This window comes from Grammomys surdaster, unplaced genomic scaffold, assembly GCF_004785775.1.
Source record: "Grammomys surdaster isolate TR1022 unplaced genomic scaffold, NIH_TR_1.0 165, whole genome shotgun sequence".
Lineage (NCBI taxonomy): Eukaryota > Metazoa > Chordata > Mammalia > Rodentia > Muridae > Grammomys > Grammomys surdaster.
In genome coordinates, this window is record NW_021604613.1 from 2,192,363 (window position 1) to 2,219,992 (window position 27,630).

Here is a 27,630-nt window from a genome sequence, read left to right on the forward strand (position 1 = left end):
GACTTCTTGGTAATTTAAGAATCACTTTGCTATTCAGTTTGAAAATTGGTGCCCCCAGAACTCAGGAAAATGTGCCAGTCTCATTAAGTGTTAGGGAAGAACTGTGGTTTCCTGTGTCCCTGTCACTTTGGCGTAACTCTAGGACTGTATACCACTGCCAACTGCAATGCAGTTGAAATTGAACCTATGAAATAAATAGATTTTAGGTCAAGGTAGAGAGAAATGGAACAGAAGACACTAGCCTTTGCTTTTGTATATATAAAGCAAATTCATTAGGAATTTCACTCAGAACTCAGAGTTCCTAAATCAAACTTTTGAACTAGCTTTTTTTGGTACAAACTTACAATAAAGTAAAAATTTAAAAACTCACAATTAATCATTACAACATAAAACTGATGCCTTTCAAAAATGTGAAAACACTTTAATTTATAGTTTCTACACATTTTATGTAAGAAATAATTTCATTTAGCTATGAGTACAACACTTTTGATTAACAAAATTCCAATTTATAAATCTGAATAAATGCAGAAATGTATTTATTGTCAAATTATAAAATAAAAGTAGCTGTTATTGAGATGCCATATTTGTTTTTCTTTAGATAAATTTTGGTATGTTTAGTAATATTGTAATTTTTTAAATAGTGGTGTATTGAGAGTTGAACACAATGACCAGAAGTCACTGAAACTTCACATTCATAAATACAGCCATCATGAATTCATAAGTGAATGTTGATATTGTAAAAAAAATATAAAATGATTGTAATATAACCATCTAACCTTAATGTACGGTGTTTTAAGACCACTGTTGAATCTGCTAATTCCCTTTGAAAGAGAAGCAGTCACTTTCTGTGATACATGACATGTCTTTGTATGTTAATGATTTGAAACTTCATTAGTGTAAAAATATACCAAAGTAAATATAAAAGGAGACACTTATTTACAAAACAATATTGTATACATATTATATAAATGCAATTGTTTCAGAGTCTTTTATACAATATTGATAGAACCAGTCATTTCCATTATTTTACCACAAAACTGCCATGTGATAAAGGCAGACAGTGATTTTGAAATTTAGATCAAAATGAATACTGCCTTTTAAGATAAAGCAGTCACCCCCACTGTGCTAAAGAATTGAAAGTTGACCTCTAGAAAAAAAGATTCTTCTTTCCTTAAAGAAGATGCATTGCACACTTAGCGCTGTGTGAAGACACACCTGGAAGGGAAAGAATCTTACTTTATAGAGAGTGTTCTAGTCGAGAAGCCTGGTGGGAGCCATTCAGCATTGCATTAGCACCGTTGCTGTGGACTGTCCAATTATAATAGGAATGGAAACGTATCTGTGAGGCCCCATTCCTACTTTATGGAATTTTATCTTACCAAGTATACAATACAAATATAAGTGTACATGATGTTTTTAAATGATAACAATCCTACACTTTACAAAGGCTATATGTATATTTTTTTTCTGTAAATATCAAGTGAAACTGTTAGGAAATACGACTTTACTTTTTAATAGTAACCCCTTTAACTCAGCAGACCACAAGAAAATGTGCTCTCATTTCCTTGCCTAGACTGGAGCTGTGGTATACATATATGGACATAAATGTAATTTGATCTCCTCCTAGTTCAAAAATTCTGGAAATCATAAAACATCCTATAATATGGTTTGTTTTGATGGTTAAATGCCAACCATTGCATCTATTCTCTCTTTTAGTTCATACACTGTAGCTTGTGCTTAAGTTACTATTGCATACTCAAGGCCTACAGCCCGTGGTACATAAATTCACAGTTTCGACATTGAGGGGAAGACCTTCCATGATTTGGGAAATTTTGAACCTAATGCGAAGCTCATGAGCACCCACACCGGTCTACTACCATGGCTGGAATTTTTCCATATATTATTTGTTCTTTGCCATTAAAGTATAGCATATTAATGGGAGACATTTTTGTCGGAGTGCAGCAAGGGCCTGCTGAGCCTCTGGGGTTTGCTTGGTGCACAAGATGAGTATGCGGATATTTTTGTAAAAACACAAATTCACACTCTCCAGAGCAGTAATTGGCCTTATATCTTTTCGGTGCGATAATCCAGTCCCATCCAAAGGCTTCAAAATCAACTGTGAGTGGGTAGCGGCAGCACCGCGATTCCGTGGAGTGCTCATCACAGTCAAGCCCAAAGTCTCTCCGGGACCTCTTGGGTGTGTCTGTTACTTTGACTTCTAAAAAGGGATTCTGTGTGAAAAGGAACGAACAATTGTGTTAATGGAGCCTGAAATCCTTCCTACCTTAAAAATCATTATTAGGAAAACAAATAAATAAACAAAAAAAGCATCTTTTTTTTTTTAAAGAACTGCAGTATTAAGGAATTTTTATATACACTAGACTTCATCGTCCTTTCATGACCCCAAAGAATCTCACAGCATCAGACATTTCCATGTGGTCATTCCCTTTGTGTCTTTTAGAGTTTTGTTTCTTTTCATACTGTTATCAGACATAATAGCACATAATAGCAGAACAGATGCTTGGGAAATATGTGTAAGATGAAAGAGAAGGAAGGTGGGCGGGACAGTGAGAGGCCTGAGTATCCTCTTTCCATCACTGTTGGTTGCGTGTCAGCTGCAGGTGACTAATGACTCTTGGAGGGATGGGTACTCCTTTGGTCTCTCTTCCCTAGGTCTTTTATGGAAGAAATGTACGTATTAAAGTCAGATCAAAATATCTCTTTTTGAGCACTATAGGGATTACAATTGGAGGAGGGAAATTAGCATGACAACAGTGGGTATATGTATAGTGTGTTGAAGGAGAATCCTTAAAAGAGCAAAGAGGAGGCTCCTAAGAAGTGGTGAACTGGGTGTGAACGGAGCTTGATGGAACAGGGTTTGCCCCTCATGTCAAGGTCCATGTCAATTCTCAGGACCACAGCAGAAGGAGAAGAAGGAAGGGAAGAGAGAAGAATTTGCTTGCACTACGACAACTTCAGTCTCCCAGTGCGTTTAAGACCATTTCCTTTTAGAGGGAAAACTCTAAGGAATATCATATTAACCACCTTGTAAATAATTAAAACCCATTAGCAACCTTGGTAATTAAAATACTATCTATGAAAAAGAATATTCTTGAATAGCTGATAGCAATTTTATCTTTTACTGTGAGACTATATTGTCAAAGAGAACATCATTTGTGGACTGTAGCGTTTAAGTAGCATATATAAAGAAAATAGATCATTTAGGAAATCACTGCACTTCAAACAGTAGGTTTCACTCACAACAGATCTGATTTCTAAACTATATATTTCCAAATTCAATCAAAAGACTAAAAAGGTAACCATGCTTATTATTTCCAAGTACAATATTTTGGTGTAAATTATGACAGTGGATGAGAATAACAATACGTTCACGTTAAGTTTTTGAAAGCGGAAGTAAATAAAAGTAACACAAAACTAACTCAGGTTTAAGGAGGGTTACATATTTTTTATTAATTTTTATAATATATGAGATCTTGTCATATCACTGACTCACTATTTAATTAATTGGCCTAAGTAAAGTCCTGTGTAAATGTACTAAAGAGTCCAGAGGTAAGCTAGGAGGCAAAGGTTAGCTTGGTTAGAAATTACAGTTTTATTGGCAATATTTCACAAAGTTATATATATACACACACATATATACATGTATATACATACATGTGTGTATATATACACATATATAGGCTTCAACATTCTGTAAGTACTGAACATATTTATTAGAAATGTTGAGTAGAATATATTTAATCAAATGTATACATATAAGGGTATTTTAATTAGAATTTTAATATTTTTTACTTTATGTGAAACCAACATTTTTCAATGCAAAACATAGGAAAGAAACAAATAAAATGGGAGGGAAAGGTTTTAATTTGTTGGGTAGAAACCAGAATCTGCAGTTACATAGAGACTGTATAGTTTATGCATAGTTATGTGTCTTACAATGAAAAGGACATTACATCTAATTCCCAGTAAGGACCTCCTTATGGAATTAAGGACATGATGTAATTGTTTTTCAGTCTTCATGCTAAGTAAAAGCATCAAGGGGTACCTCATGGGACATGAGATTGGCATCTACTGTTTTGGGTATAGACCTACCTTTGGAGTAAGATATTTTGTCTGGCTTATGAGCATCGAAAATAGTATTTATGTTTCCACTATTATCATTCATATCAGGAATAAAAATGTAACACAGTTGTTAGAATGTAATTTTCAATTATCACTTACCAGCCCATCTTCCCCTGGTCCTGGGAAGGTTACAGCAAGATCATGCCCATTCTCATCCAAAGCTTTGATTTCAATGCCTAAGTTGGATTCAGGCTGTTTGAGCCAATTTTGCAACACTGTCTTCACATCAATACTCTGCCAAATGCCAGTGCCTGGGCTCATGTCAAGTTTCAGAGATCGGATTCCGGTATACCTTGTACCGTCTTTCATGGGTTTGATGAGTCTCAGGATTTGCACAAACACTGTTGTAGGAGTCTTGACAGGTCTTAGATATATCCACAGTTGTGCTTTTACTACTTTGTTGTACTGTATTTTAGAACTAAATTTGAAAAAGCAACATTTGGGCTTTCCATCCACTTGCATTAGGAAGTCAGCTACAAAGGAATAAGAAGAGAATGATTGACATCAGGCCCCACCAAAACACAAATAAAATCACTCCTTAACATCAGCTGTTGGGGTGGTGTGTACGTATGTGGTCTTTTAAAATAAAATATTATGAGGAACTTCATTCATGGTTCAGAAGAAATGTCAGAGAAAATGGTTGCCCTAGCTTTTCAGAATTTTTAAAACATCCCTATTTTCACCTGTTTATGAAGATTCTACTCCCCTTCCACAGAACTATGGGCTAATGGATATTTTGCAAAAGAATGAACCGCACACGAAATTTGCAAGTGATGATGATTAGAGACCAAGAGACTCCGTGCCGGAAAGTCCACTTAGAATTCTCTGGGAATCTGAGCAGTTACACTCACAGAGCAGCTGTACCAGTCAGTCTGGAGGAAGAAACCCTCCCCCCCAGGCCTCAATTACCTGAGACACAGGGAGCAATTTAACCAACCTCAGAAATGGTAAACAATACATCTGTGACACTTGGGCTCTGGAAGATCCATTCAAAGGAACAACATGAAGCCTCTAATTAGCAAAAAACTCAGATGTCATGTTCAAGCTATCTCACAAGTCAGAAAGGAGTGGCCTTACGGTCAGCCTCTCACTGCAAGTCCTGCATTAACAATTGCTTTTCTTTGGGGTTTTCTAAATCCCATATAAATAAGGGAGACTTTCTCCTGAACTGTTTGATCCAAGAGTCATAAATGAAAATTATTTGCTGTATCGTAACCCAATTACTTAGTAAAGGGCTAATTTGAAACCGTGTCATGTCTGGTTTTAAGTGTTTAAAGCATGGTATTAAAGCAAGATCTCAGGCACATGGCACAGAAATCTTTCGTGTTCTGCCTGCTCTCTAAGGCTACCTGTCTTGCTTTTCAGAGAACTCAGATAGGAACTGCCTGAAATGTATTATCTCCCAGAAGCAACACTGCAGTTGTAGGTAACAGTGCTCCCCCTCCCCCTCATAAAGAATTAAATCTTTTAGTAGGTTATCGATCACTGTTCCTGCCTGGAAGTACACAGCCAGGGTGCTCTCAGCACGGTGCCATGACTGAGAACAAGAGCATTCACTCCATGACCTCCCAGTTATAATTCTTATTTCCTGAGCATTTTCTGATACTCGGTCCTGAGTATTATTTTGCTATGCTTGCTTCACTGCTTCATCATGGCTCGTGCTAATGCATTTAATATTTATTTAACTTCTTTAACTTTCCAGTGCAATAGCTTTTACAATTTAATATTCTAATTTGTAAAGAGCATAAAAGCTCTGTGACTGACAGTTTTAAATAACAGAAAGCACTCTAACTGTAGAGCAGTGTTCAAGTAAACATCCAGCAGATTTCTTTCTTTAGTGTTAGTGGAGTGGGGGAAACTAGTACACTTTTAGACAAATGGAATTGTAAATTTCATGTTTTAACATTGCTTATAGAATCTCACAGTCCTTGCCTTATACCGATAGGCTCTGAGCACACAAGCAGTCTACATTTTCTGCATAAAATTAAATACTATTAAAGCTGAGCCAGCATGTTAACTTTGAGCTATTTGGCACTACAGAGAAACAAGTAAGACAGATTTCATTGTTGGTATGTTTCTCAGGAAATCTTGAAAAAAAAAATCTCCTTTCTCTCCTACTTACATATAAGCCAACAGCTTGTTAAAAGCCTGAAAATAGATCTGTTTCTCATAAACACTAGGACAGCAGTCAGCAGAACTGTTGATATACTCTAACAGCTACTTACACTCGGTAGGCATGGTAATGATTGTTTCCGTGGTAGCGTGATAATCGTCATCTTCCAAAGAGCCGTCACTGCTGTCATCCCTCTGGACGTCGTACTGATCGATCAGTTCCCGGAGAGGAGGTGCTCTGGGCAGAAGTTGTCTTATAGCATCTTTGCTGATGTTGGGAGCTGTTTCCAGGCGGAGTTTACTGAGGATTTGGATTTTTATGGCTTCTATTCTGGAGTACCTCGTGTTTTGTCTCCATGCACATGCATTACACAGCCCCTCTTTTTCCACATTTTCTTCTCTCTCACTGCCCTCATTTAGATCCACTGGACCAGCAGCAATCAGCATAAACAGGTAAATATAAACATACATTTGCAGTTTTTGCATCATTTTAAAATCAGCACAATCTTTTTTCCTTGTTCTTATTTCTTCGTTTTGCTTTTGAGTAATGCCAAGTGAAATATTAGTGCATGTACCGTCCGAGAGACACCCTGCCACACCAGTGAGTCCTGTATACTGTATTCCAAGTGGCTTTTTATATTCCAACTTAGAGGAGACAAGTGTCGTCAGGATCTATGATTGGCTCCTGCTCCACAATGAATCTCGCTGTCAGAGGTTAAAACCCTGTCTGTCACAAGTCACCAAGCAGTATTTTGTTACAGTCGAGGGCAAGCTGATTCATTTGACTACTTCATAAATGAAATAAATCCCCAAATCATGAAAGATATATGTGACATTTGGTAAATTAAAGTCTGTGTACTAATATAAACTGTCCTTAGAGCTTATTAATCTCTGTAAAACTCCTGCTATCATTTAAGTTAGTAAATTTTAATTTAGACTTTGTGTTTAAAATAGAAAATGTTAATCCTTTAAGACTTAAAGTACTATTTTGTTATTAAAACAAATATTTGAGGTAAAAACATGCATTAAATGCTGGGTAATTAGAGAAGTAAAAATTGAGAAGAGCTGATTTAATTTAAAGAAAGCTAAGTTTCTGGCTTTGCTAAAAAGTTGCATCAGTAATTTGAGCAGCTTGTTTTCATGGCTTATTTGTTAGTACATATTACAAACCAGTCCTGTTATGTTTCTGTGTACATAGACTTACTTTTGATCGCTCAATGTCTTTGACTAACTTGAAAATTGTGCTTGATTTCAGCTTATTACTATTGCTATTTTTTACTACAAAGATACAGATTAAAGACAGTGTTACTTTGCTGTTATTGCCAACAGGATAGTGTCAGCTAGGAGGCCAGTCTCTGTACGTAGGACAAGTAGATAAAGGATTTTTGTAAGTGGCACTGGAGCATTATTTCAGTTTGACTCAGACTTCCAGGGCTGAAAGTAAAGTGCAATCTGTGTTCTCTGTGAATGATGTGAGATCCTGTGAGCACACAAAGAGAAAGTCGCATGTGGGGGGTACCCTTTGCTGTGTTCCAGTACTGTCATAGGTTCGCACCCCTTTGCCAGTGTCTCATTTTGACCAGAGGGCAGACACCTGGCAGGGATCTGGGGTAGAGTCTGGGGCAGAGAATGGTGCTTTTTGTTCTCTGAATTTAAGTGGCCTCTGCAGGGATCAAACTTTCACCCTTGGCTTTAGGAGCCACAAGATGGAATGGGGTGGACTCTTAAAGAGCTGAACAAATGTAGCAGCAGGGACAGAGAATACTTCCAGGCCACAGAGTTCCTCCTCCTTTTTGGGAAGCTAAGGAGTCTTTAGAATTTTAATCCATTACTCTCCTCACCCCAAGAGAATATGGTGACTTGTATCAAATATTTATTTTTAGGTCACCACCTTTCCTGCACAGTGTATACCCAATTTGCTGCCTCAGTGCACTAAAATGTAACTCAGTACCTTGAAAAGTTAATGCATTTTCATCAAATTCTTAAGAGCCATCTATATCTCTTGAGGAAAAAGAAGTGGGCTTCCATAATGTACTGGATTTGTCCATCATTAAAGATTAAGGAAAACCAGACACAAACCAGATGCCCTGAGATGTTTGGGTCCTCTTTGTACAAGACAATATTAGAGCAAGCTTAAAAAGTCAGATTTGTCTGGAAAATTCATTTTTCTGCATAGAATTCTTTGTGATGTTATAATTATCATAACACATGCTGCTATACACTTCAGCGTAAATTGATCCGTTTTTTTTAACTGTACTGCTGTTGTGAGCTCAGACTGGAGAATCAAATAAACCTGAGTTCAAATCTCAATGTTGCCTCTTCTACGTCTATGACAAAGATGACACAGTAATTCATTTCTCTTATCTTTAGTTTCTCATAGGGGTTTGAGGCACATAATTTAGCAATATAAATAGCTGAATGTAGTCACTTTCGTAGGTCATTAATACCTGAAGCAGGAGGGCTCCTTGTTTCAAGCCTTTTACTTCAAATTATCCTCAAATGCTTCAGATTAAGGCAAGGGATTAGCATTCTGCGGGATATCTCACTAGGCCTAGGAAATGAGCTCACCTACATGTTTCAGATTGCCATTCATAGAGCAGCAAAATAGTAATAACAATAACAGAGGCTTTTGCCAGCTACACAGATTCTGCACTGATTCTGAGCAGGGCAGGGCAAGGGCTGAGCCATTCATTCATCTCTGACTCTATGAACAAATGCCCTTTATTTGTTTGATTGTTTGTTTGTTTTCTTTTATCTTGCCTATTTATTACCATGTTGTGTACTTTCTTGTGCTTTTAACTGCCCTTGCTGTCTGCTGCTTTCTGATAATAGCACTGAAACGCCAAGGCAGCTTCTTTAAGCACAGAGGCTTGAGGAACGCAGAATGGAGCTTGCTGGGATCAGGGTGTGTGTACTTAATGCTTAATATTTACAGACATGCAGTCTGAGAGAGAAAAACATCCAGAAGATGGGATAGGGATTGAGCAATATTTTCAGTACATAGAACTCCATGTTACTTAGGACTTAAAAAAAGGTTTAAAGCACCAACAACTTTTGCATTATAATTTACAACCATATTTTAGAGTGCTGTGATACGTCCCATGGAAGGAAAACATTCCTCAGGGGAAAACAGATGCATTAGATAAGCTATTCAGGCCTGAGCCTGTAGCTTCTGTCCTGACATCAGTGGTAAGGAATGAACACAGTCAGTTGAGTGTGGCACCCTTCCACAGAAACACACACACACACACACACACACACACACACACGGCAGTCCATGCATCAGAAGATGAGCAGTAAGCATGCATGACCCACTTCACCCTGCATGTTCTCTCTCACTTCGCACAGCCATCAGCATTCATGAATTCAGTGCTGGCAATGTCTTTCCAGACCTTTAATGGTCATCACGGACTGCACCTAATCAAACTTTCTTCACTCACTCCTTAGTGTATGGGTTAAGAAATATCTAGTCAGTTTCAAGAACAACTGTTCCTTTTCTAGTGGTGACAATTGCCAGCTTCCCAAGGCCAAGTGACACAGGGGACTCCTTACTGTAGCCCGAGAATGAAGGCAGCTCTCATTATGGAGTCAAGCTGTAATAACTTTGGGATAAGTGAAGAGAAAATTTCTTCCACTTGCCCAGGAACACTTGGTCTTCCAGGTTGTTGGCTTTGTGTTAGTCACCATCTTTGAAAAGAGTCTCTCATGGGGTCAGAAGGTGAGAAGCAATCCATGGTCGACAGCGCTTACATTAATTAGTCTTTGTATTGGTGGGCTATTGTGGGCTGGTATTTTTGTACTCATTAGTGAGATGGCAAACATATTTTCTAATCTCTATTCAAAATACCACAGATTGTCTCATGACATATGGGAGAGTATAAAATATATTTACCAAAAGAATTTATGATTTTATTTTTTCCAGATTCTGGGAACTACTAACCTGCAAGAACTTTAATGATGAGGTCTAAAAATAGAAGGAGAGGAGGTTAAGAATTTGGATTAGAATGCTTCATGAAGAATTCAACTATTCTGGGAAAACACCCAGCAGGTTACAGTTTATCTTCTCACTCACCATTTCCTTCAGATACTATTTAGTAGTGCTCTATGGTGATCATCTTACTGCCAAAACAAGACCTGCAGAGTGCTCAGAGGGCTCACAGAAGAAGAAAGTGTGACCCTCACATTGAAAACAGCTGATTACCAATGCTCTTCATAGGTTACAAGACAAAAATTAATCAAGAATGTTGAATTAGGGTATGAAAGGAATAGGAGACAGGGGCTTCACGTTTGCAACTGGCACTTCACGTAATCTCAAATAAATCAATTAGCAAAGCCTCTGTTTATGAATGCAACTTTCAATACATGGATTCATCATTTTATGAAATACTTGAATGCCTACGATGTCCTTTCAATACATGGATTCATCATTTTATGAAATACTTGAATGCCTACGATGTCCTTGGCTCTAATGTTTGATTATGAAAATAAAACACTGAACCAAATACAGTCACTTTTTATGAGCCTTGTGGTCTAGTTTTTTTCATATAAAATTTGAGTAGGTGTGAATGTCATTTCAACTAAGATTTATCCCCTAGGTTACAGATCATTAAAACTTTTCGCTTTCAGTGTATTTACACCCTTAAAATTATTACAGTTCCCACAAATCTCTTGTACGAACAAATCATATTGATCAATATTTTTTATTTATTTTTATTTTATGTGCATTGGTGTTTTGCCTGTACATATGCCTGTGTGAGGGTGTCAGATTTTCTGGAACTGGAGCTGCAGACGGTTGTAAGCTGTCATGTATATACTGAGAATAGAACCCAGGTTCTCTGGAACAAAGACCACTGCTCCTAACCTCTGAGTCACCTCTCCAGCCTCAGTCAATACGTAATGTCAGTCAAAACTCGAAAATCTTAGTGTAGAGGCATAAGCAGACACACAATGCATCAATTTTTAAAATTTTTATAATAGTCATTTATAGTCATTTTGTAGATATGTGTTTGTGTGTGTGTGTGAAAGAGAGAGGGGGAGAGGGAGGGGAAGGGTACAAAAATGGAGAGGGAGAGAGAGAGAGGAAGAGGACAATGTGTTTATATACATTATGTGCATGCAATACTGAGGTCAGAGGGTGTTAGAGTCCCTGAAACTGGATTATAGGTGGTGATGAGCTGCCTGCTGTGGGTGCTTGGAACTGAACCTGTGTCCTTTGCAAGGTCTGTAAGTGCTCTGAACCAGTGTCCCATCTCCTTAGCACCCTCTATTTTTTTTAACTGTTGTGTGTTAGTTGTATGAAGTAATAGGTTTCACGACAACTTCCTATCTCAATACACTTTCATCACATATGGCCCACTATAGCCCTTCCCTATCTTATTTCTTCTTCTTCTCCCACCTCCGAAGTCCTCTTTCCACTGTGAAAACAGCATTATCTTGAGACATGGATCCTCTGGAGAATTCCATTGTATAAAGAAGAAATAATAATGGGGAAAGAGAAAATGACGTTAAAATTTCTGTGAGTGTGGTTTTTAACCATGGGCTCTTTGGACACACTTTCAGAACCACCTAGAGTTGCCTAGACTACGCTAGAGCACAGAGCCCTAAAGTTTATGCTATTGGAATTGAATCCATTCCCATCAGCTACTTCTCCCCAAATCCTTGGCTATTTCTTATCAAATGTGGCTCTCTTTAGACACTATAGTTATTTGATTGTATGGCTGAAACAGGTGATAGAATTGCCAACAACAAATGGGTAGGCAATCTAGTGGACTCTGGCAGGAAGACTGGGTAGTTTTATAAGATTTCCTGTGGCTGGTCTATTGGTCACTCTGAAGTGAGTAAAGAGTGGAGAGGGGCACTTGAGAGCTGTTCAGGAGGATTCAGGATTCAAATGAAGGCCAAGAAAGGGTGAGTATGGTGTGTGTGTGTGGGGGGGTAAATCCATTACTTTGTACAACCAATATACACTAAAAGAAAAGGACCCTCCTGTGCAGTGCTTCGCCACAGAGATGACAAATCCATCCCTTTCACCACTTAGAAGAAGAAAAAAGACTAGGCTCAAAGACAGTGCTGCATTGTGGACTGTGCCCCTTCAGGCAAAGTCTCCTATGTCTGTTTCTTTCCTGACTTGTCTTTGTTTCCCGAGTACATTGGGGGCTCAGTAAGTAAAGGGGTTTTGCTCTCTTTTAGCCTAGTACCTGACGTATAATTAAGTGAGCAGTGTAGTGCTTATTGATTAATGAATGAGTGGATGAGCAAATACCTTCTTAAATAGTAGAGACCTCTCAATTTCCCAAATGATATCAGTTGTTCATGATTTTCCTTAGCTGTGGTTCATACATCCAGCAGTTGCCCTGCTGGCTGTGGCTCTGAGTTAAGACGGCCAATCCCCTAACCTGCACGTATATATTTATTTCAAACTATGAACTGATTGCCTGAGGTAGTTTGTCTCTTTTCAATAAAGTATTGCATTTTTCAGTGATCTTTTCCTCCCTAATATCTCCTCATGCCAGCAGGAAGGAGCACTCTCATTCCAAACTTAGGGCTTAAGCCTAGGAGACTGAGAAGAAATGAACCAAGCAGAAATGAACCAGCTGCCAATTTGTTTTTCCAAATTAGTTCTCCTCTTTCCTCTCCTTTCCCCTCTTGTCCTCCAGTAAGTTCCATAAGTAATTTCATCCAATTTAGATTGCTAAGTATATTCTTGATTGGCTACATAACGACTTAATGCCTGGCCCTTCATTGTCTACTTTGACTGTCCTCAAGCTGACATCCAGTGCCATCTGATGCCAGAGAAAGTGTTTTTTGCACACTATTTACAATGCCCTCTTTCCACCTTAAAAAGCACATCGACATTGTTCAAGCCTAAATGGGTGGCTCAAGTAATATTTCTTTGAAAAAAAATAGTCTTATTATTCAAACTAAGTTGGACTACAGCTTATACTGCAATCCAGACTGGGCTCTAACACGTTCTGTCTCCACTGCTCCACTGCTTGGATCACAGCATGTGACACTTCAACCAGCTTCCAAAGCGTGTCCTAATCCTGTCAAACCCTCTAACATCTTTGTCCTCAGGTCAAGCCAAAGAGTGTCCTAATCCTGTCAAACCCTCTAACATCTTTGTCCTGAGGTCAAGACTTGTGTATGACTAAAATCTATGGCTCATTTATTTAGCCTTTTTTACTGGACTTAAAATTTTGGTTTATATGACTTGCAGGGTATGAGATGGCATGCAGGAATATTTGAACTTGCCTCCCATCAGTGAGACCAGCATTTATCTGACCTCAAGCTTGCATGGCCCTCTTGTTGCTGTCATCTCTACATGACCGTTCCCTACTTCCCCGGACTTCCCTGGGTCAGGAAAGCTTGAATTTACCCCGGAAGCTGTACATTTTCTGTCTGAAACTAAATAAAGATAAACTTGAAAACTCTGTAAATGAAAAACTGAGTATCCTAAGTTTGTTTTTATTGTATTTGATGACCAGTTTGCTCAGTGATGCCCTGATTTGCTTTAGAACAAACACATGGTATAGAGAGCAGCTGACAAAGATGGATTTGGTGAAGACATACATTAATTTTCCTATCTTGGCCCTTACTCTTATTAAAGATTAACTCTTGATAATACTTCTGAGTCTTTAAGTTTTATTCTTAGAAACATTTGATCCCACTGACATAATAACAGAATATGTTTCTACAAATAAGTGTTTTTAAATATTTTATTTTTAAACTAAAGCATAATTACGTGATCTACCTCTTTCCCATCTATCCCCTCCAATTCTTCCCATACACCTCCTCTTGTTCTACCTGCTCCCTCAAATTTCTGCCAAGCACTTCCTTCTGTTAAGATTTTTAGATATTCTAGAATTAGTGAGTGATGTCAATGCTCAATTTCCCAGGTTAATGACACAGGAAGTTCCTGGACACAGGTCAAGGCTTTAATTAAGACCCAATGGCTTGATGTGGCAATTAGGATCTACTGACCAAAGATACTTTGGAAGCCCATTTGCTCAGATACTGAGGTGAGGGAAAGTCAGCCTTTGTATTATAGAACATCACAATAAGCTCATTTTTCAATATTTAAAATTGCAGTTATAACAGTATTAAAACTTAAGATTAGTGTACCTGTCATTTTAATAATTTTAACCTGAAAGAGCTCTCTTTGATTTTCTCGCCCCACCCAGGGGACAGCCATTGTTTCTATTATTATTATCATTGTTGTTGTTGTTGTTATTGTTATTATTATTGTTATTTAATCTTTTTTTACAGTTCAGAATTTATCTCCCTCCCGGTCCACCCTTCTACTGTTCCACATCCCACACCTCCTCCCCACCCAGTCTCCAAGAGGATGCTCCCACCCCCACTCTCACCTCATCAGACCTCCCCACTCCCTGGGTCCCCAAGTCTCTTGAGGGTTAGGTGCATCTTCCCTGACTGAGTCCAGACCCGGCAGTCCTCTGATTATATATGTGTTGGGGGCCTCGTATCAGCTGGTGTATGCTGTCTGGTTGATGGCTCAGTGTCTGAGAGATCCTGAGGAGCAGGTTAACTGAGACTGCTGGTCCTCCTACAGCTCCTCAGCTTCTTCCAGCTTTTCCCTAATTCTATCACAGGCATCACCAGCTTCTGCCCATTGGGTGGGTGCAAATATCTGCATCTGACTCTTCCAACTGCTTGTTGGGCCTTTCAAAGGACAGCCATGCTAGGTGTGTTTGTAAGCACACTATAGCATCAGTAATAGTGTCAGGCCTTGGAGCCTCCCCCTGAGCTGGATCCCAATTTGGGCTTGCCACTGAATCTCCTTTTCCTCAGTCTCTTCTCAATTTTTTTTTCCTGCAGCTTTTTCAGACAGGACCAATTCTGGGTCAGAGTTTTTGACTGTGGGATGGCAACCCCATCCCTCCACTTGATGCCCTGTCTTTCTACTGGAGGTGGACTCTACAAGTTCCCTCTTCCCACTGTAGGGCATTTCATCTAGCTTTAACATATATAGAGAATTCTGAATTAAGGTTACAATTGTTACTAGCATATAGATTTTACGTGGACATTCTACCCTCTGCTGGGAACTTTGAGAACTGCAGCATGCCAAATTTCTTAGCTGTGGTTGGTAAGATTTGGGAGTGGGCAGTGAAAAACAAAAAGATTGGAAACTGGATTATAAAGCCTCCCAATTCGAACCCCAACGATAATGACTTTTGTCCAGGCAGCCTATTAAAATTCTCTGACATGGGACAAAGTTGCTAAACATTAGTTTCACATCTGCAAAATGGAAATATCAACAAAGTTGTGAAGGCTAAATGAGATGACAATGCAGTGCCTGGCATAGAGTAGGACCTCCATAAACATTAAATACCAAACTGTCACTATGTAATAATGCTATCAGTAGTCATTACCACTCTGTTGTTAGTATTTGGCTGTATTATAAATCTTTGTAACACTGAAGAGTTCGTAAGTTAAATTTTGGTAGCATGTGAGATTGGCACATGTGATATACAAAAAGGGGAATATAAAATCAAGATGGTCAGAAAAGCAGAAGTAAAAGTGACAAGGACACAGCAGGTAAATTATAACAGAAAGAAAACTGTGGTCCTGGCATTAGTTACAGACAGAATTCAACTTGAGACAAATGCTACAAAGCAAGACATAGGAAGACATATTGCTACAAGAGGAAACAATCTACAGGGGCTATGTGCTTCTCTAATACTGTCAAGAATTTCATGTCAAAACATAAATAAGAAAAACTGCAACACTACAAGTAAAAATTAAAACAAAAAAAAGGCTAACAACAGGGTTCTTTTCAGTAAAGTTAGCAAGGATGAAGTCTATTTGACGAATGAGGTCAGTGCTGTTGATATACCCTTGTTATGGAAAAGAAACCCTGTAAAAGTACTTCACTAAAGTTAACTAAATATTGACCTATAAAAACCCCTTGGTGGATCCATAGATTAGAAAGGCTGAGATCATAGTCTGTAAATTCAGCATGGTGAAGCAAGGGTGAGTGAACAAAACAGAAATTAGTATTTCATCTGCTACTTAAAAATATAAGATCTTTGCTACAAAGAGAAAACAAAATGGATTCCACAAAATGCAGAAAGAATAATTAAAATGTTACAAACTGAAACCCATAGAACAAAATGCCATTGTGTCAATAGAGAGCTTAGCATCAAACGTGTATCCAGAGAAGACAGTGTGAAAGGGGTCTATGATCTATCTAAGAATATGGGGGAGATTACACACTAAACTTAAAACAAAAGAGATAAAATTGTCTAGTAAGTCAGACACAGAAGAGTAATGGGCCTGATAAGAAAAACCTGTGGTGTTTCTCATAGACCAGAACTCCTTGCTTAATTAACCACTATAAAGAAGAAAAAAATTCTAAATTAGGAAAGAGAAATTATGTAAAGACACTGTGAAAAATAAAAGATTTAAAAGACAAAAGTATTATGCAAATAAATTTGAAAATCTGTCTGAAATTAATATATGTAGAGTGTAGACATAATTTTTTTTCCAACCTACTTTAATAAGGGTTCAATCTCTCCTCTAGCCCATCACCCACCAGAGGTAGTGGAAAAGTTATTAGAACATGTGGGAAGTAGACTTGTTTAGAAATAGTTCTTTTGGGGCAAGTCCAATCATGTTGTCAGGATATCAACAGTTCAGTCCAGTAGCAAACACCAAATACAAATCAGCAGTTGACCAGTCCTCCTGGCAGACATCACACACAAACCAGCAAGGGCCATTCAATCCAGAAGAAACCACAAGGCTTGCCAACCAGCTTGAGGCTGTTGAAGCAGCAAGAAAAGGTGTCACCACAAGCAGAGTTCAACAACACAATATAAGGAGAACTAATAAGTGCATGTTGTTAGCAAAAAATAGCAAGGTGGAACAAAGCAAACTAATGCTTAATCTCCCACTGTCTGTGGAGTTATATTTATATTCATTCTGAACATAATGCATCCTTTCACATGTTTGCTATAGCGAAACATCCTTTCACCTGTGTGCCTCAGCAAACCATCACTTGACATAACTGACTTTCCAAAGAAACCAGAAGTTTCTACTTCAGTAGAGTTTCTAGAAAAGACAAAGCAAAGGAAACCGTGGATCTCTGCAATCTGTATTCTCATACTGATTACTTTCACTCTGTCAAGGGCGGACAACTTAGAGTGTTGGGGTCAGGTATGGTGGCACACACTGTACTCCTAGCACTTAGAAGGAGGAGACAGAAGCACTGGGGGTTCAGCTTCATCCCCAGCTGCATAGAAAGTTGAGGTGAACCTGGGCTACATGTAACTGTCTTGAAATGCTGAGCAGAGTGAACCACGAAGGCACACACCCAGTCTAAAGACATATACAGTGTGAGATTTCTACTCAGTGCACAAGAAAAGCTGTGTTTCTTCTTTTGGCCACAATGGAAAGTATCTAGAAGCCAGTGCTTCAGAGTGAAAAGACATTCAAATACGTTTAGTTGTCCCACATGGTAGTTCAAAGTTCTGTTTAGCAGAATGCAGACTAAATCAGTCCTTACTTATTTAAAAAAAAATGTTCCATTGATACACGTTGATCGTTGGATCACTGGTGTTATTTCCTTACCACTGGCCTTTTGGGCATCCTGAGTCTAAAACCCTTTCCTCACTAAATAAGAAGAGCAGTAATGTCCCCTCCTGTTGTCTGGTACTGGTACTAGCATTAATCTTTAGGCTCCTTGCATTGCTACCTTCAGTCTTCTGCAGGGTAGCTTCTGTTACTGACTTGGGGTCTGGATTGGGTTCATTTTCTCTGCTAGTTAAAGAATTAAAAGAGAGGGGGGATATATCTCTAGAATTGCAGTTAACAACTAACAAATTGTGAACACAGAAAACTAGCAGGCTGGACCAGCATTTGAAGAAAGGCCTTTATCAGGGGTGAGGAAACACACAGCAGACTCATAGAGAAAAGATCTTCCACCACGCAGAGAGGGTTTAGGAGAGACAAAATTCAGCTTCTCCTTGAGGGCTAGGGATTTTTAAGTCTCTGAAGGCTCTTCCTCTCCTAAGTTAGAGTTAGTCAGATCTGAGGAAAGACAAGATGGCTACTTGGCCCACACCTGTTGTGTAACCACCTGCCTTGACCATATTGGGCCACAGAGAAAAGCCCAGGAGGACTTCATTTCAAGTCTCAGGTCAGGAGGGTGAGGAAGAAAGCAGCCCCCTTGGAAGCCCATCATCTCTGTTTGCCAGCCATAGCCCCCTGGCCTATACCTCTGCCTATCAGGAGACTGTCAAATGTCTAGTCCCTCTCGCTACTATGTATCTCAGACTCTGATCTTTTATGAAACTGCTCACCTCCAGTGTCTGTGAAATTACAAAAAACTTACTAAGAACCCTAAGATACTTTCATGTAGTAAAGCCCTCTGAAAATTACAGAAGCGGAGATTTAAAACAGCATTGTTGTGGTATCGGTGAGGTTGGAAAAATACTGATTATTATTCAGAAATGAGATTTCCCAAGAGTGAAAGTTATTTTCTGCAAAAAGAGTTTGCTTCATACAGAATGCAATCTCTGGGAGTCAGCAAAGGGAGCTGCTACCACAGTGTCCTCTGGGGCTGCTTGTGTCCAGCTCTTGGCACCTCTGTCTCAGGGCCTCTCACACAGGAGCAAAACTCACTGAGACACTGTGCCAGGCAGGTGCAGGCCTCGGCCTCCTCTCCAACTTTAAGGGCTTTCCAGGTCCTCCTATGAATTTTATTATCTCATGAAAACTGATGACCCTAATGACCAAAAATCCAAAAAAGAGATTTCCTTTTATTTATTCGTTTATTCACACACTCTCCTCTATTTATTTCATTGAGCTGCACCCCCACCTCTCTGAAACATGGGAAGAGCTAGTGATTTATAAATTAAATGAAAGCCAAATTAAAGAATAAACATGAATATAGAAAATTTATACCAAAGCAAAAAGGAATGTTAATTTGGATGCTTAAATTTTAACAGCTAGATCTCTGCAACATATAAAGAATTACATAATTAAGTAGATTACTCATTCCAGTTATATTAATACGATTAGGGACTCAAAACCTATTAATAGCTTATAACTTATTAGAAAGTGAAAGGGAAGGAGAAACATTAATCATCGTAATGGATTTCTGTGGTATATTTGCCATAATTTACATAAGAGTCCTCTAATTAGCACTGTTTATTACTTTTAAAAAGCCTTTCATAAACAAAACTAAATGTGCTTTCTTGACACAGCATACGACTATCGAATTTAACGATACAGCATAGGCCTTCTCATTCAAGTTAGAAGGACGCTAAAAATGTCCTCAGACAAAAAATAGTATTTACTTCTATGGGAGCATTAAGAAGAGCCATAAATAACAAAATAAAAGTCAGAAATGGAGGAAAAGAAAAGGCAAGTTTGCTTTTTCTGCAGATGATGTAATTGCATGCTTGGAACCAGCAGACGAGTGAGCGGGCACCAAGCACAAAGCAAAGCACGATGGGATGTGACGGAATCAATGCACTCAGAAATAAGGGACTTTATTTTTGCAAAATGTGATTAACTAGAAAATGTAATGAAGAAAAAGATGCCATTTCAAAAAATAGTCAAAACTAAAAACCGAACTGGCTGTTCAAGGAGTTCATCTGGAATGTATGCAGGCTCTCTGGGACATTTGAACCCTGCCTGAGGTTAAGCGTTTCATAAAATGTGAGGTGCCTTTGCTCCATCCAAGACCACTTTTCATTCAGAGCTTGAATTTTCATATTTTTCTTCAAATGCAGGCATCCTTAGAGATGGCCAGGACGTCTACCTTTGTAACGTAAGGGGTCATGTGCTCAGCGGGGTAAAAGACTACTTCCCTATAGGAAGAGAGGTTTGCTTTGTTTTATTTTTGTTTTTGTTGGTTTAGTTTTGTGGTTTTGTTGTTCTTCTTCTTCTTTGAAAAACATAGGCTGGCTTTTAATTTATGATGCTCCCCATTTCTCCTCCTCCTTCAGATGCCTGCATTTGAAGAAAAATATGAAAATTCAAGCTCTGTATGAAAAGTCATACAATTTTTCTTGATAGGAAGAATCAACATTGGAGAAATGCCATTTTCTTTATTCTATAAATGCAAAGTAGTCTTCAATTAAAATATTAATAGTTTTAAAACATTTTAACTTTCTACTAATAGATATGATAACAGATATTTCAACGTAAGTAAGCAAATACCGGTAAGTAAAGTAGACTAGTGTTAATGAATGTAAAAACCTTTTAAGATGTTATAATTTAAAATAGAATAGTACTGAGAGAAAAACGAAGAAGTAGAAGAAAATGTTAGGAGTGTTGCTTAAAGTCAGTTCATTAACAATAAATGGAATCAGGACAGTGAAATAGCCTGGGGAGTTCAGGCTTAGACTATAAACTTTACATGATTTCTCAAAAGTCTAAGCTGAGCATAGTGCCCCATACTTGTAACCCATGCACATGGGGAACAGAATCAGGAGAAACAAGAATTTAAAGTCATGCTGAGCTGTGTAGCAAGTTAAAGGCCCACCTAGGATACACAAGACCCTGTCTCAAAAACAAAACAAAACAAAACAACCCAAAAAGCAAAATTCTAATGTCAAAAATGAAACCACAGTGGAAGACAGTGTGACTAGTTATTGTGTATAATTTTGTAAAATATTGTGTAAGTTTTGGAGTGCCAGACAGCATGAGCACTGTATATATTTATAATTTGAGCCTTTCTTTGCCATGACTTCAATAACTGTGTAATACATGGTGTAGCTTAATGAATGGTTCATGAGCACTTGAACATCTGTTGTATTCTGTTGTTGGTTTAACATTACAGTTCAACAGATGTCAACTAAGTCCAGTGAGTTGAAGGTCTACAGACCATTGTTGACTTTCTATCTACTCAGCCTGTTCATTATAGATGAAGGCTGGTAAAGTTTCCAGTCATAACGAATTTAACTGCTTTCCTTTTCAATTTGGACAGACGTAATTTCATTTATTTTTATGCTGTACATTTTGATGCCCAACAACTACAGGCATGCACATCTGTAATGGTGATATTTTCATCTTATGTGTTACCTTTGTATAACTTTCTTCAAAATATCTGCGTTGACAACTTATTGATAAGAATTATTTATTGTGGCTTATGGCTTCAGTGAGAACATAAGTAGATCATATCTTAATGTAGCAGAGAGATGGGATTCATGGAGGAACTAAGCCAAGAGATAGCCCCAGTGACATATCCCCCCAGACTGACTTCCTCCACCTAGGCCCATGTCCTGCCTTTCACTGCCTTGAACTAATAAGTCCATCAAGGCCCTCATGGTCTAATCATCTCTGGGAATGCCATTATGAGCTGCACCCTGAAGTCCATGACTCAGATTAATCAAGCTGAAAAGAGTAACCATCACAATGGGAATTAAATACACATTTCTGCATTACCAAATAGCCCTTGGTCTACAGCAATATCACTTATTTATTATTATTATTATTATTATTATTATTATTATTATTTCAGCACAAACACATTTCTATTAGAAATTATTCATAGTTAAGAACGTTTATAATTTTCCATGCTCTTTAGTGTATACCCCCAGTATCTCTCAACCTTGGAACTGAAGACTGGAGAAATGGCTCAGTGGTTAAACACACATGCAGCTCTTGTATAGGATACCAGGCTACTTCTTAGCAGACACTGGACAGTGCACGACCACCTCTAACTCCAGATCCACAGAGTCCAATACAGTCTTTGGGCTCCGTGGACACTGTACTCATATGTACAATCACACACACACACAGACACACACACACACACACACACACACACACAATGGCTGGCAAAGGAAAACTCACTGAAAATGTCTTCGAACATGGGAAATTATTCTCTAGGAAGTAAATGGTCCCTACTTGAGAATCACTGTCCCTTAGGCCTGAAAAGCGTGCTTGAGCGGCATTTCTTTCACTTAAGTTACTTTTTCCTCTTGTGCTAGGGATTGAAAACTTTGAGATATCTTTCAGCATTTTTGTTATGATATACTCTAATATCTATGTTTTTGTGTTAGAGGATTCATTGGGATTTCTAGATTTGAGGTATATAATTTACATCAAATTTGGAAAAAGATAATATTCATTTTCCCCACACATGTTCTCCCTCCATCCTTTCCTAGGATTATGGCATCGGACACTTTAACAGTATCATACAAACCACAGGCTTTGAGCTTGTTATTTTTCACCCCTTTCTTCCTCTGTCTTTTGATAGTGTCCAGTGCTGTGCCTTTTGGTACACGAACTTTTCATTAATATTTCTCACTAATCTTGTTATGGTTCAAATGTGAAATGTTCTCCATGTCATATTTGTTTGTATATGTGACCCCCACTGATGCCACTGTTTGGCGGGCTCTCAAGAATTTTGGAGAAAGTGATATTACTGCAGCTAGGTCACTTAGGCAGGTCATGGAGGTTTATAGCTAAGCCTCAGTCTCAGTCCAGGCTTTCTTCTTCCTGGTTCGTTAAGATGTGAAGAAGCTTACACAAGTTCCGGTCACAGCCAGACTCTTCCAATTACCATCTCTTCTCGTTCACAGTGGATTGCTACCCCACCTCCATAAATCCTGTCAGCTCCATTGTCATAGAAATAAGAAAGTAATATAGATCTCATCAAGTGGGGTTTCTCATTTCAGCTATTGTATTTCTATTGCTCTAAAATCCACCTTGTATGTTTTCCTTTTCATGTTCATGCTTTCTGGTAAAAATCATAAACATTTTTATAACTGTGTTGTTTTATTGCTGTGGTTCACATATGAAAATTTTATCACTTATTAATTATTTTATTTGTCAGTTACTATCAACTATTCTCCCCCAGTTATACGTCATATTTTCTTGCCTCGTTTAGTCCATGAAGTTTCACTTTGCACTTCTGTATAGCCTACTTTGGACACTAGCAGACCCCACAGATGCCCTATATTGTGCACATAGCTTGCTTTCCCAGACTGTCTCCCCCACAATATGTAGTTAGTGGTTATGTCATTGGTTTCTAGTGCTGTGATCTAGAAGATCTATGTTATGAGCTTGTCTGGTTTACTCCTCTTTGCCTCTGCATCAGCTCTCACACCACAGCACTGTTTTTGTTAGTTTTCTATCTCTTAGGTATCACGCTATTATGGTTATTAGGTATCACACTGTAGTGGCTAATTTCTTAAAATTGTCTTTCTTGTACATTGCATTCTGTTCTAGTGGTTTACAACAGCAAGGCTAGTATAGTACCAGTTCATCACACACAGCCTCAAACAGAAATTCCTGAACATTCCAACACAGCAAGGGGTGAGGAAGAAAATGGGAGGAAAGACATGTTTTTGTTTTGCCTTTAAACCAACATTCTCAAAAATAATAGTCAACTCAGCTATGAAAACATGTTCAACCTCACAGTCAAATAAGAAGATGAAATTATCAGGGATACAAGTTTCTCGTTGAAATGTTAGGGTAAGAGTAGAAAGACAGTGAGCTCTCCCCTCCAGATGGTGCTGTGGTCTGAACTCAAGTTTCTACATGGTGCTCTATGATCTGAGCACACTTTTTCACATGGTGCTATCTATGGTTTGGAACATGTACTTCCACATGTGGTACTGCGGTTGGAACACATGTTTCCATATAGTGCTGTATGGTTGGGAACATACATTCCCACATAGTGCTGTGGTTGAACTCGTGTTGTCACATGGTGAGTTGTCTTATCAGGTGCTCAGAGTAGTGGGCCGCCTGATCTTGGCTTGAAATGTGCTACATAGAAAATGTACACTCAACATACTTTTTTCCTCATAAGTCAGTCACCCCATACATTGATAAAAAAATGAGTAAGATGGTGAGAATGTACATTTTACATGTTATCTCTTTGTGTATGTGTACAAGGTGTGTGGTCAACCTTTGTGGTCAGTTGTCTTCCTTTATCACTTTACATCTTTGTTTGTTTGTTTGTTTGTTTGGTTGGTTGGTTGGTTGGTTGGTTGGTTGGTTTGGTTTGGGTTGTTACTATAGGGTCTCCTGGAACTTACCCTGTCAGCTATACTGGCAGGTCAGAGCAGCCTTGAGCTCTGATCTCACCCTCTAGCATTATGGCTCAGACAGCTTGCTGGCACACTTGGCTTTTACATGGGTGCTGGGGATCTGAACTCAGGCCCTCATCCTTTCGGAGCAAGGATATAGCTTGTCGAGCCTTCTTTTCAGTTCTCGATACTTTACATTTTAAACTTTGAAGACCTTTAACCCAGAAAGATCTATTTTTCAGAGAGAAAAGGAGAATTTTACCCTTTGATCAGATACTGAAAATGCTCAATGATCTCCACAAAGATTGTTATGGAGAATGTGGGAAATGTTCTACATGTTCCATAATTAGAATCGATGAAATAACACAATGTCTCCAGGCAAATTTCTATGTACTAATTAACATAAAATAATAAATGTAAATGAAATTTGGAAATGGAAAGGCAAATTTTAGGACAAAACTATATAACTCTAAAAAGAAGTTACACCTCATGGTAGCCAAGGGGGTAGGGGAGGGTCTGGGAGGAGGAGAAAAGGAAGGGGAGCACAAAATGTCTGTAATAGCTGGATAAGTGAGTTCCTAATGCCCCACCTCCTGATTGTACCATAGGCTGGTAAGCAAACCCTTAGTATATGAAGTTTTGTGTTCACATTTAAGATATAGCAGAGGCTAGCAATGTGCAGTGTGATGTTCTTGTAATGCCAGGCAGCAACAGTGGCAACAAGTCACAGGTTAGTCACATTTTCACAGAAATAAATAACAACTCCCCACCGGGTTCGGTTGCTAAGGCAGACTGTTCAGTAGACTGCATGTGTCACATACAATTTTGACATATGCTACTTTTAACTCATGGTGGAGTCCTTAAGATGACACCTTGTTGTAAGGAGAGCAGCATCTAAGTTATCTGAATTTAGTTGGACTTGAGGGTGGTAGCACTCCAGTGGAAAGGAGCTCAGTGCATAGGCATTTGTATCGAAACCTGTTTATGGTTTGCTTTGTTACAGCCTTGTTGAGCCTGCCAGCATATGGTTGCCTGGTAAAATAGATGTCCTGAGAACATGAGTTTGGTTGCACAACAGTTACTAGTGTGTGCATGTCAGGCATCTCCTGGAAACTACTAGAAGGTGAAGCTGACATGTGAGAATACAAAGAATTCATTCATTCTCAGTCACATAAAAATTGTCCTTTCTTGGTTATAGAAAAGTATTAGTTCACCTTATGTCTATAAGAATAAAGTTCCCTGAGTAAATGCATTAAATGTGACTTGTCCTTTCAGCAAAATTACAAGAGTACTTTAAAAAATAGTTTCACTGGTTCCAAGTCAAGTCTCACTAACCAAAAAAAAAAATTAATAGAGACATGATGACCTCACATTGCAGCGTGGGAGACAGACTGGTAAGCAGATATGCTCAAGTTGAGTGTGTGTGGTAAGGCTTCTTATGAAGGTTGAGCAAAGAGCTGTCAGTGAAGAGACATGGGGCACTTTGCTGGAGCCAGTCAAGAAGGTTTAGCAGAACAGGTGACATTTGAGCTAGATCTTGAAGGATGAACAGAAGTTTGCCAAGTGGATGAGGTGATCGCTATATACAGGGCCAGGCTCTTGGTGAGGCCCAATAAATGTTAACATCCAGTTCCAGTCAAGGAAGCGTCCCTGGAAGAGGACACCAGTCAGCTCAGCTCAAGGAACACTTATTGAGGACCTTGTGTATATCAGGCACAGCTCCAGGCTCTTCTGTCCTATGTGCCAGGCACATCTTGTGAAGACGGATAATTATACAAGAGCCTGATGTGAGCCATGTTCAGAGCTCCTATTTATAGCGTTAGCTCTCCAGATGGAGCAGGGATGCTTGTTTTAACACTGCTGACGCATTCCCTCCTGATTGCACCCCCCCTCCCACCCACTACCGTCCTGACCGCCCTGAGAAGCAGGTAGCCGATGGCTCTTCCAGACTTGATTTCAAGAAGTCTAGCATACCTACCCTCATCCCTGTGCTCCAGGCTATCCTGGTCTACACTTGGAGTCAGGTCCAGGCAGCAGCTCTCCCTCACAACAAGGGTGGAAGATACCTAATGCTGTATCTGTCTTCAGCTCACTGACCTAATGAATACAACTGCCCTCTGAACCTGCTCACTCATAAAATTTTGACACTTAAATGTATTTTACTATAATACAGTAGAATAAAGACAGGTATAGACACTACTATAAAATGTATAATTATGAGTAGTATTTATACTACTATAAAATGTATTATTATGAGCACAGAGCCTATATGTTCTATACCTACCATAGCATGTTTTTACATTCAAGGAATACTCCATGGCTGTTTTCATAGCATTTTTGCTGGCCCAAACAATAAGGAAATGAGCCAAGTTCAGTGCAAAAAAAATTTTTGTTTAATGCTCATTAAGTCAGAGATGAGAATTACTCTAACCATTATACTAAGAAATGAAAGCACCGAACATTTAATTTACCAAAGGCTGAAAAAACTGATTAAGATTGAAAGTCAGATCTCATGAGTCCCTAGGCCCATTCTCTCTCTGCTAATGCAGCCTGTATCAATGCTAGCATTATTACTTTTATATCATATGCAAGACACAATAAGACATTCCTATATACTGTCTTTCCTGAATTTATTCTTTAATTAACAAGTTAAAATTGTATGCATAATTTATATTTATATATAAACCCATAATGTATCTTATAATTAAATTCCCTCTATATATTTATGTATATTATATAAATATATTAAAATATATGTAATAGACAACATAAGATTTGAAAATGTTATACATCTTATAATGGCAAAATCATGATAGGTAACATATGGTTTACATCACACAACTCTGCATGTTGTGAGAACATGTATGATCCACTCTCTTCAAGCAAGGAATCTTCTTTGAAGTCTCACACAGGCAGTGAGCTGCTGATCATGACTTCAGGCCCAGGAGCTGCACTCTGATGCACATTTTTTTTTTTAAGTATCACACCAACCATGGGTGTGCATTAAAACAAAATGGGAAATTTTAAGAAGAGGTTTGCCCTCAGAGAGCCTAATGCAATTGTCTGGGAGAACGCAAATGATCTTAAAGCTGTCAGGTGACTTGAATGTGCTATCTGTTTTTAGAGCATTGCTCTCAAAAGTTAAAATTAGTAGGAGGGATATCTTTGTTTATTTTGATAATTAACTGGAATTGTCACTTATGAACTGGTTTTAAAATGGCTCTAGGGCATTGGAGAGTTGATGCAGAGGTTACCAGCACTTGTTCCTCTTTTGGAGGACCTTGGTTCAACTCCCAGTTTACACACAGCCATCAGTAATTCCAGCTCCAGGGACCCAGTGCCCTCTTCTGACCTCTGCAGGCACCAGATA

The 27,630-nt window shown here is 38.6% G+C and overlaps 1 protein-coding gene across 1 annotated transcript; it reads right to left on the bottom strand.

Moving 5' to 3' along the window:
• Nucleotides 1–397: 397 nt before the first annotated feature.
• Nucleotides 398–6,859, bottom strand: Mstn (myostatin). The gene is made up of 3 exons (XM_028765786.1): nt 6,369–6,859; nt 4,243–4,616; nt 398–2,231 (listed from the first exon to the last, which is right to left on the bottom strand). The coding sequence occupies exons 1-3, from the start codon at nt 6,742–6,744 to the stop codon at nt 1,851–1,853; spliced, it is 1,131 nt and encodes a 376-aa protein (XP_028621619.1). The 5' UTR covers nt 6,745–6,859; the 3' UTR covers nt 398–1,850.
• Between the last annotated feature and the right edge of the window lie 20,771 nt (nt 6,860–27,630).